Consider the following 12,408-nt stretch of genomic DNA (forward strand, 5'->3'; position numbering starts at 1 on the left):
TTAGTTCGACTAAGAACGTTTGTAATAATATGGAGTGTTTTGAAATTGGAAAGTCTGTTATATGATCGTATTTGATAGTTTGCCAGGATCCGGGTAAATGCACCATACGTCCGAATTGATTTGAGAGTAGATTTGTTTGTAAAATTCAACTTTGTAGTGGTAGTATTTTAATTAGATTCTTGCGGGTTACTACCTACACGAAATAGTTTTTGGAGATATATCTTAAATATAGTATTTGTATAATATTATTATTAAATTTTGTTCAGTTTGTAGGTGGTTGGTACTACTGGTTATTGGATTGGCCAAAAGCAAAATGTGTTTGGAGGTATATCAGTATTTATAGGGGTTGTCACTTATTTAGCCGATCCTCAGCACCTTTACTTTTCACTCTGCAAGTACAAAATATTCTGTCTTAAATTATCTTACCGGAAGACAAATTGTTTGTTTATTTTTGTGTTGTAAATTAATCATTTTTTGTTTTAATTAATTATTGTAAAATACAATTAAAAAATGTCGAAGTTTTATAGTTATAGTTTTATGAATAGTATCTGTTTGGAGTAAAACGAAGTCAAGACAAGTGAAATATTTTACTACCTTTCATAGGACTACGTTTTTGATTGTATTATGTTATATGTAAACATTTGAAATAATTTTTAATGACATTTGTAAAATAAGTGATCGGGATTTTGACATTGACATTATTTCCTTAAAAACTAATTTTAAAAATGACACATTCGATTAACATGTTTAATAAATATTCGTGAATTAAACGAATCTGTTTTGGTGTATTTCTTAAAATTATTATAATCTTATGTTATAACATCTGGCTGTAGCAACCGGTGAACCACGATTGCGCCCAGCTTACCTTTTTCCATTCAAAAAACGCAATACGATTGCGCTCGACCAATTAGCACTATCGCGCCAGTCTATAACCTTTTTTACCTGCATAAAACGCAACACGATTGCGATCTAATATATATATAATATGTGTTTGTCCCGTATATGTATATGTTATATAACGATTTTCTAGTACACTATTTAAAAATACAGTCGGACTTGGTTTTCCTTGGATTTGATTTCCCCATATGTACAACCGAGTAATCGAGATAATGTTTTATTGTTAATTTATCTTATTATCCATGGACTGCAGATATCAGTATGCGTCAATGATAGTGTCGTGATCGGACTTTACATTTGAGCTGCAATTGACTGTTGGCTGTTGACTGTTAACTATTTTAAACCGTGTTTAACTCACTAGCTGTTCCGTAAAGTGTATCGTCGTGAAAATAATAATAGTGTAAAACATGGATCTATGTATATCAAAAAAGTTCGAGACTGAGAAAGGTAAACCATGCATATTAGTAAATGGTCATAAATATAGGGAATATAAAATACTTAAAAGCGTAGGCAGTATTCGGTATCGGTGTACTAACAAAAATTGCCAATCGAGTATATACGTTGACAATAATGTTACGAAAGTTCTTAGCATGCTTAATGAACACAATCATGAAAATATTTCGGAAAATATCGTTAGTAGACAAATAATAAATTCACGAATTAAAAGAAAATGTGAAAACGACTTATTCACAAGGCCGAACAAAATAATTCGACAAGAACTACGTAGCACTGAAAATGATTTACAAACCGTCCATTCTGATATCAAATTATGGAGAAAAAGTATGTACGATTTCCGTAAAAAAAAATTACCAACAATTCCAAAATCACTGGAAGAATCAAAATTTCAATTGTTTAACTTGCGCGATACTCTTAAAACTAATTTAGATGAATATTTTTGCTACATGGAAGAAATTTCAAATATAGTTGTATTGACTTGCCCAACTAATCTGGATATATTAAGTCGTTCAAATCATATTTTTGCTGATGGCACATTTTTACATTCGCCAAAATACTATGATCAACTGTACACAATTCATACGCTACAAAACGGTTTTTATATTCCTTTAATATACTGTTTTTTGACGTCAAAATCAACTGAATATTATGTAGATATGTGGCGCACTATTATAAAATTATGTTTAAAGTTGACAGGCATAAATGTATTAATATCATTGGCTAATTGTAATTTTCATTTCGATTTCGAAAAAAGCGCACACAATGCTATTAAAGAATGTTTTCCGAATAGCAAAATTATGGCCTGTAGATTCCACTTAGGTCAAAGTTGGTTCAGAAAAATCCAAAGCAATAGCGACTTATTAAAAGAATATAATTCAAAGTCAGAAATAGGCCTTTGGTTAAAATGTTTTTTCGCTCTTGGTTTTTTACCCGAAAATTTAGTCGGTGATGGCTTTTCTTGTTTAATCGAAAATGCTCCTACTGACAACTTTTATTTTTCGGATTATATATTTGACAATTATGTATGCCCTGAAGCGGTTTTTCCACCATTTGTATGGGCTGGTAAACCTTCAGAAGAAGCTCGAACAACCAATGGACCAGAATCATTCCACCGACATTATAATTCGCAGTTTTACACATCACATCCTTCAATTCATGAAGTTATTAATATATTATTAGACATTCAAAGTGAAACATACTTAAAAATTAGTAGTATTAAAACGAATAATAAAAACAAACCACGAAAAGAACAAATTGATAAATTGACATTTATAACGGAAACATGGACAAAATTAGAAAAAAATGAAATATCTCTGCTAGAATATTTGAAAGTAATGGGACCAAAATTTTGTGCCACAAAATTGTAATTTATACATTTGTATTATTTTTATTCTTATTATTATTATAATTAAAAAAATATTTAATTGGACATTTTTAATTAAAAAGAAATATCTATGCTAGAGTTACTATTAGGGTATTATTATTAAAAAAAAAAAATTGTAACTCAAAATTTTTAACCAAGCCAACAATTTAATTTTGTTGTCAGTCCTAAGCCTGTAAAATTGGGAAGGAAAATTATTAAGAGCGCAATCGTGTTGCGTTTTATGCAGGTAAAAAAGGTTATAGACGGGCGCAATATTGCTAATTGGTCGAGCGCAATCGTATTGCGTTTTTTGAATGGAAAAAGGTAAGCTGGGCGCAATCGTGTTACATCCGTAGCAACTTACTCGTATTTAATTTATCAACTCTTAACGATGATTTATCTAAGGAAAACATAATTACCTACTGATATTTGAATTAATTTTACTGATATATCGATTTACATATCGGTATTGACCGAACTATCCACAATAATTTATTCTTAAAATTTGCATGGATTTATTTGATCTCGTGTTTTATGATTATTCAAGCTTCATAATAATTATGTACGCATGCAAAAACGCTTAAGTTTCTTCTCCAAATACAGTTGTTTCGTATTGAATATTATGTTAATGCATTTAATTATTGTGATTTACATCATATTATCTTAACACGTTTGAAATTCCACTATTTTTGTTTCGCGAATCGTGAAAACTCACAAGAATCGGCTGACTTCAGTTTTCGAGTAATAAATTCTAAGTTTACCCAACTACTGAGGAAAAACTTTTGTTGCATTACACCTACGCGAAACTGAGTTGCGAATTTTTACGTCGCTGCTAAATTAATAACTAGTGTCTTATAAAACAATTACGAGGTGATTAGCATTCCGAGTTATTTAATACTTAAACTTCTTTATTTAAATCAATAATATAATATAGCGATAAAACCGTTGTTGACCCGTGTAATTTATTTATGTTTTATAATTCAACATTAGTTTTTAGTTTTGATTTCCCGAGCCAGATAATTGCTGCATTTAATTTGGTCTGGGCCAACGCGTAATAATAACGTACAAATATTTAATTTTAATGTCATGTGTGTACCTACTACAACAGTTACTGTCATATCGCTCGTTATAATATATTATATCGTTATTTGTAACCGTCGCGTGTTATCGCACTCGTGTGATCCATTCCCATTAGAAATTTAAGGCTTTCAGACTTTCTAGTCTAGCTGCAATATCGTATTATATAATATTTGAGTACTTGAATAATATGTAATGGTTATAATTACCCACGTGCTGTGCCATTTTTATTAATGTGCCGCGTGTAGTGTTACTAAATTCGTCTTTTGACATTCGTCGACTTTTTACGTGAATGCGCATACTGTTACGGCGATGGAGTTAATTGTTCGTAAAGAATAATAACAGGAAATTATATAATACATTAGGTATACATTATACATACATTTGTATAGCATTAATCATGCAGTGCTTTATTAATAGGCAGTAACTCACGTGTGCAGAACTTGTGGGTTTCAAGTTTCAAACATTAATAACGACTTTCAAATTTATTACCCTTAGGTACGCGATTGAAGTGCTATTACTGCTGCTAAAATATACATATTTAAAAATTCCCTCACACACATGCGAACACGATGCAACGCCTTTCTCGAACTTCAACTCGTGTCGAACACGAGGTTTCCACTAAATTACATTTATTTATCCCCACGGTTAATCCTTTTTCACTTCAGAATATGGGTACTCATTTCATCATTTAATCGAGAGTGTTCAAGGTGTTTAATTTTTGTTATTTGACTTTTAACTTTTAATTTCTATAAATTTTCTCTCGTGAATTATTGACGTGAAAGAGCACATTTATTTTTAAAAAATCACTTTTTTAGGAGTTTTAAAATATACAAAAAAATTTAAAAGTATATATTTAAAAATATATAACCGTATACCGAATACTTTTGCATTGTTTTCGTTAACCAAACATTGAATGTGATTTTATTTTAATTTAGCTACGCCATTTTTAAAAGATAAAATATACATATCTATATTTATTTATTATTTCTGAACAATATTTACTTGATATGTTGATTATAATTGTGTTCTTTTAACCATATTATTATTATTATTATTTTTGAAGATTAATTCACATTAATTTTAGTTGTTGATTACTACGTAAAAAATATAACAACCATGTAGAGTATTTAAACATTAAACATATTATATAACTACTATACTGCTATACCATATCTTATTTTATTATTGTATCATACCATTCATAAAGGTGTGAGAAAAATGTAAAAAAACTGACTATTTTTATTGTGTCCAATTTTTCAACGAGATTGGGAGACTTACGTATACTATGATCCTAGAATAGCGGATTATTTTAGAAGTGTCGTAATATAGAGTAATCGTAATTTTTTTTAAATCTATTTTACATTTTCGCTTTTCAAGGCATTTATACCAAATCTCTCTTTTCAGACTGGCTACACAACATTTTCTGTTATATAATTACAAGTTCTACTACACGTGAAAAAAAATTTAAGTATTTATAAAAATCATTAGGAAAATACTAAGTAGTAAGTACAACAAAGTCTACTATGCGAATTATCCATTTAAACTGTTTAAATAATGTATCATTCTATTTTGTTTAAGAATTCATTTTTTGATTTTTTAGTTTCCATTACAAACTATATAATATACTTGCAAGTTGTATGCCAGTAAGGTAGCCGCAAGTGCCTCTGCCACAAAACAGAGATCTTATGGCTTCACAACTAGGTAGATTCGAGTTGATACAAATAAGCACATTATACCTTAGTATTGTTCTATATTACTGTGTATACCTAGATGGCGTATTGATTTTCTATGAATTATAATGAAAACATTTATTAGAAGGTATCGAAGAAAAAATCGTACTTGAACTCTAATTTTTGTCCATAAAACAACGTTGAACGTTTACTTAGATCGGAGATATCGCTTACACATAACGCGCGGTTATTCTATACCGATAGTAAACCTTGAGGTCCGCATGGGTCGATGGTTAGGTTATAGAAGGCCACGAGATAGGTTACCGGCCGGAACACTAGGTATAGCGGGCGGTATAACAAGGTATCCAAAAACAATAAACATCCCGATCTTACCTCCTCATGTAGTGGTACTTGATGACCACGACGATGACCACGGAATTGGCTATGGCCGCGACCAAGAACAACGGGACGTAGAGTCCGATCAACAGGATACTTCTGGTTTCGGTGAATTTCATTTGCGACGACGAGAACTCGGCGATCAGCTCTTCGATCACAGCCGCCTGTTCCATGCCGACCGCATTTTTCGTCCACAAACTGCTGCCATTACGCGCAGTCGTGTTGTTGAACATATTTTCGTGTGCCGACTGTGCGTAGACGTGTCTCGTTAAATTGTTCGTCCTGCAACGTCATAAACGGTCGAGTGTTGTTGTTATAGCGAAAATGTGCAATATTTACGACGAAAATAAAATATTATGGTAATATATTATTTTATTATGTCACGTAGATAAACTAAATTGTCCGTTCAACATAATAATTTTTTGTCTCTCGGAATATTTTTATTTTTGTCTCTATTCTAAAACTATTTCGCGAGCGTACGGTTGGTTTGAAAAATTATTCCATGCAGCTTCAAATCTCATAATTGTTATTTATATTTTGTCATGAAGTCCGCGATATTCAGATAAGAACTGATAGTATATTCGTTGGCAATCGTTATGAGGCATTTTTAACTATTGGACATTGTAATTAATATGATTTTGATGAAGGTACCTAACACTACATGGTTTTATAATGATTTAGATGTTTAATGTTATACAACTATTATAGTTAATGGTTTACATTATGATTATTTTATAAGTTATCACTCATTAAAACGATTAACGAAGTGTATGAGAGTTTTTGTAAATACTTTTTCTGTATACCTATTTTCGTTATTGTAAAGTTTAAGTAGTTATTTTAAAGTCAGCGTCCAAAAGTAGAATATTTTTTTCAAATTATATAAGATTTAAATTTATAATTAGTAGTTAATAAACTATAATTTGGGCATTTAAAGTTGATAGTAAAAGTGGAATAGCATAGTGGTTCGGTTCTATCGTCTGAATAGCTGTATTGTTATGATCTCTAGTTATTAAAAAAAAAAAACTCTAATACTTTGCGAAAAAATTATTTCTTACCTTTAAAAGAATCAAATATGCGGACATAAATAAATAATGGCTAGTTAAAGTCAAGTATTATAATAATATAACATGTATTGGTTAATGGTTATTTTCGGTTAACTATGTGGTTGTATTTTGTAATAATACATATTGAATCTGAATGGACACATCAAGAAGAAATACCTACTAAAATTCGCCATGTAAACTGCAGTTGTCTGGCAGTATAAATTCACAACAAAATAAGGGTTGAATTTAAATGCCTGGAGCCCGGAAAGCCAAAATGTTTGAACAAGAACCATAATGAGGCTGTGCACAGTCTGTCGAGGGTCGATCGACAATAATTCACACCGAAAATAATTCGTTCGAGTACAAGGGACAACTCGATAGACTCGTATAACACTATGGTTATTCAAACTGCAGTGATATACATTCGGTTAAATTATATAAACGAGAAGTATAGTAAATGATTTTCATTTTCCTTTAATTACTTTGAATTTATTCCGCATTAATTTCGTTTGCCCGGACAGATCAATCGATATTTTAACAAGAATTACAGCCGTTGTAGGAGTTTCGTATTATATTTGTCTAAAATACGCCTATACATTTGTACGCTCGAATAAAGCATAGGTATTAAATGATACATTGTACCGTTATAGTAATGTTCGATATTGAATTATAATTGCTGTATGGCGCTGATAACATTAAACGTAGATATCGTTTTATCAGTTATTAAATGTCAATATTGAACATGATTATAATAATATTTCCTATTGTAATTATATAATTTATAAAGCTAAGACAAAATTGATAATACCATCATTCATATATTGTGTCGAAATTCGTATTCGAGTGTGTTTATTAATTGTGTTGTTGTTTAAATAACATAAAACTAGAAGGTGGTCGATAATATTGTTGGCATGATTGTTGAGTTTTCGAGAACCGTTAAACTCTATACAATAATGTTTAATCGGTTCGATACCGACTCACCTATTATCCCATCGATTCTCTCGACTCACCACAGGACATCGTTAAATCACAATAATTATTTAAAATTGTTGAAACCGTTATTATTTTTTATTTTTATATTTAAAAACAATGATTAATCGTCACGCTTGTAAGATGGTTATGGACGGAGCTCATTTCACTAATGCATTTGACGTTTTTTCTCCTTCAAATTTTTGTTCCGCTCAAAGAATAAAACGGTCGAGTGTCGAGCACTCTTCGCGATTCTCGAAACTTCATTATGCTTCCGTATACGCAGCTTAAAGCCGCTTTTGATATTTACTTAACTTCGTACAAAGTGACACAATCAAGTCAAAGACGTGCGTACGGCTAAATGGCGCGTACGATGCGTAGTATACGGGCCACGTGAAGATTTCCCAAGTGCCATCTCCGGTCGGGTTTTGATTAAGTGAGCCGCCAGCAATTTGTCTAGTCGACAAAAGATTTTCTAATATCCGGAAACACCGAATTTAACGTCTAAGATGGCATAAACTCGTTTAAAAAAAAAAAAATTCGACAATAGACGGCATATTTAAAGGGCATAAACACTTGTACAATGTAATAGGATTGCTGCCAACTGTTGCTATCTGTCAACTAATCGTTAAATCGTTTCCATCATGTTACATTTGTGTATTTGTTTAGAGATCAAAATTCACATACATTTTTTTAATTTTATCTCACATTTTAGTTCTATGAATGTATTGAAATTTTCATGATTTTCCGTAATTTCAGGGGTTTAGAAAGATTAGGATTTTTCGAAATGTTCCGAAATTTTAATCTTTGTATTTGTTAACATCCTATTAAGTAATAGTATTTAAACTTTCTTCTTAAGTACATTTTACGAGAAAAAAAATAGTTGTAGCTTTCAAAATGCATAACAAGTTGTTATTCAAGTAAACCTAACAACTCTACAACGAGATTATGCATCCAAAATAACATGAAGTTTGTTAAAATTTTCTATGAGGTCAGAACCTCTATCTAAAATTGCATTGGTTCATACTTTATATTATTAGTTTGTAAATGGAAACTTTCCCGGAAGATTTTCTTAAAAGAAATCACGTTACTCAAAAGTAACCCAAGAAGTCATTCTTTATCATTGTTGCCACGAAATGGTAGCTCAAAGTTTTCAAAAAAATGTACAAACTCTAAATACGTTTTTTGCAATAAATAAAATAATAACATAATATTTTTTTTTTTGTAGCTAATCAGGTGAGTACTAAAATATTTTAATGCGAATAATTTGTATTAAACATTATGTAAACTTATGAACTGAACTACCAATAGTAATTTATTTACTTTTATTCATTAATTCATTTGATTATATTTTTTATTATGCATCTATATTATTTTCAATTTTGATATCTATAATTTATAGCCTAAGATCTTATCTATTTATTCATTATAATGATTATACGCCTATGTCCAATGTCACTTTCGGTGCATGAACGGTTGAGATCTCAAAAAACACCCGACTTAAATATGGATTTGAAATCTCACTAGTGCCCCTTTGAAAAATACTATCACGTTAGTTCTGATTTATAAGGCTTACCGAAGTAGTACCCGTAAGGCCGTAACGAAATAATAAATGGCATTCAATTTAGATAAACGACCTTAATTATTTTCCTGTAATGTTAAACACATACATTTGAACTATCGCGCAATCTATTTATATGTATTTTGTTGTGTGGGCATGGATTTTCCTGTTTTTTAGTTGTACAAATATGAATTGATAAATACGTCAAACCTTTGTCAGAGGGGATAGAGAACCGTTTTACGTTTCTGAAACATAATATTTGACAGTATTATCCGTCGTCAGTGATTTCTTGTTCGACCATAAAATATGCAGGTTTAATATATAGGGAAATTAACATATCCAAAAATATACATTATGATGAAGTTATTGGACAATTGAGAAGTAAAAGTAAATTTATTCACAGGAAACTTATAGCTATTAAAAAGAGAGATATTAAAAGAAGAAAAAAACTGAAATAATCATAATAATTCATTTTTGTTAAACGTTATGCCTTGCATTGCTATAATATTTTATAACTATAAAATTATAAGTTTTAAATTAATTCACGACGTATAACTTTGTTCTGTATTTGTTACTTAATTATTTAAGACCAAAATTGCAAAAAATAAATGTTGGCACAAAAGCACCGGCAATGAACGTTTTTTTTTTGTCAGAAAAAAAAGTTTTTATGGGTTGCTTAGATTTACTCTTCCAATAAAATATCACCAATCCACCACTAGGCCTAAGCTTCCCGTTAAGCAATTTACTTTAATTTTAATACATTTCTTATTTTCAATTGTTCGATAATTTCATCAGAATTTAGATTATTGAACATTTTTTGTTATTGGAAGTCATAAGTATAAAAGTTTCTAACTTAAATTCATTCGAAAAAATTCACGAGCGAGTTTCAATAACTTTTACAATTTAAAATGAGCGTTCTCAAGCCACTTAAACTCAAAATAAATATTTAAGCAGGTGAAAATAAAAAGACTTGCAATAATTGAAATAATAACTAGTTCAAGGCATAAACGAAGTTAAAGGAAGCTTAAGAAGATACTTATACCTATGAAAATGTTGATATTCATCACTTTACAAAACCTTCATTAAAACGTTAAAGCAGCAAACAACAAAGTTTTGCTCACTTTATTTACATCTCAAGAATTTGTTGTAAATTATGTGACATCAATATTTACAAGATCTTATTGAAGGTGTCTATTGACTTCAAAATTATAAAATTATCTACCTATACCAATGTGAAACAGGAAATACATTTTTAATTGTATTCCTAGTCCATTAAAAATGTAATAATAAATTCTAATTGTAAATCATTCTAAGAGGTATCTTTATTTATATTTTCAGGTAATCATAATATATTAAAAATTGTCCAAAAATGTTACTAAAATTAATAGTTACGTATGTGACAAACATGCTAAATCCAAAAATTATTTTTACTATCATGTTCACGTGGGGCGCATAAAATATATTTGATTATTTTCTATAAACCTGCTATCTGTGCTTTCAATAACTTTATCTGTCATGGTATTGTAATAAAAATGCCAACAGTAATTTTTTTTAAGCGGTTCAATTGTACAGATGTATCATATTCGGTTATAAAGTGGTCGATTTTAAGTATAGATACATAATATTGTAATCGTGCATACAAATTGGTTTTTTAAAAAAGAAAAATATGTTGTCATAAAAAATATAAGTAACATATTATTATATTATTATTTTACTGTTTTTTTAGTCTATAATATTATGAATAAATAATACGCGGTATCGAATTATTTTTATTTTGTGAATAATTTTTAGGTTTAAGGAAATTGAGAACAAAAAAAATGTGTGTAGGGGTAAGTAAAAATACCATCATTTTTAAATCGGAAAACTATATTGTTTCATTTTTTTTTATACCTTATATACTTTTAAATTTATTCAATATACCTACCTAATACACAGCAAATAAATAAATGGTTTACTAAGCATAATATTATTATGATTACCATGCTCATATTTTGCAATTTGCATATTCACATGCTATATATATATGTATAATATTTATTATAATATCTAATCCGGTAAATATTTTTTTTTCATTTCGATAAGTTTCTAACCGTAGTATACTAACCTTTTAAATGGCTAGATAGAGCTAGATAGGGTTTAAGCACTAAAAGTACGGATCAGGTATATAATACAATGAAATCTAAATTGAACTAAGCAATTTATAAAACTATAAAAGTTTGATGTTAAACAAAATTGTGTGATAAAATCCGCAAAGAAAAGGAAAACGTTTAAAACAAAAATGGTTCTTTATTGTGAGCATTACGAGTAATTGTTGGTTCAGTTTAATAATAGTCTTGGCAAATCATAAAACGCGATAAGAACATTATATGCTTTTTATTAAAACAAAAAACAATGTGTTATCTTCTAATGGAAATCGTTTTTTTACAATTCTTAAAAATTAATTGAAATAAATTAAGAAAATGCCTAATAATAATATTAAAAAATAAATGGGTTCATCAAAAGGTTTTGTCCCCTTAAGACACATCAATGTTAAAATCAATATTTGAAATTAATTCAGCAAATTAAAAAAAAACACATTAAACCAAAGCAAATAGTATTTTCAGTAGTAAAATTGTTACTTTTTTGACACATGTGATATATTGTATCTATAATATCTAATTAAAAAATATTTCCACTAATTGAATACTGTAAATATTACTTGGTATATTGAATAAATGGGCAGAATTTGAGTTTGTACGATTTACCTTTTTGGGAACATGATTTCGAAATATGTCGGTTGAATAACAACGAAAACCCACAAATGAGACACGATTGCTTACTAAACGTTGCCAAAATACCTTATTATACATTTTTTTTTTTTTTGAACTACATGAAATATCTCGTGAGTTTCAAATTCATAAATTTCAGTTAAAAGTTGGCTTTCATTTTTTCTTTGACCCGTTCCGATATAATTATTTTAATATAATTTTACAA

General features: G+C 29.4%; 2 protein-coding genes across 3 annotated transcripts in view; one reads left to right on the forward strand and one right to left on the reverse strand.

Moving 5' to 3' along the window:
• LOC111035575 (orexin receptor type 2-like) overlaps positions 1–6,143 on the reverse strand; it is a 52,328-nt gene extending 46,185 nt beyond the window's left edge. For both annotated transcript variants that reach the window (XM_022317249.1, XM_022317250.1), the window contains exon 1: positions 5,860–6,143. In XM_022317249.1, the coding sequence (XP_022172941.1) occupies positions 5,860–6,095 (236 nt within the window). In that variant the 5' untranslated portion in view covers positions 6,096–6,143. The remainder of the gene's footprint in view (positions 1–5,859) is intronic.
• LOC111035574 lies at positions 843–3,054 on the forward strand. The gene has a single exon (XM_022317248.1). It carries the CDS (start codon positions 1,305–1,307, stop codon positions 2,718–2,720), a length of 1,416 nt encoding a protein of 471 aa, XP_022172940.1. The 5' UTR covers positions 843–1,304; the 3' UTR covers positions 2,721–3,054.
• Positions 6,144–12,408: the final 6,265 nt, after the last annotated feature.

Source organism: Myzus persicae, unplaced genomic scaffold, assembly GCF_001856785.1.
Source record: "Myzus persicae strain clone G006 unplaced genomic scaffold, MPER_G0061.0, whole genome shotgun sequence".
Classification (NCBI taxonomy): Eukaryota; Metazoa; Arthropoda; class Insecta; order Hemiptera; family Aphididae; genus Myzus; species Myzus persicae.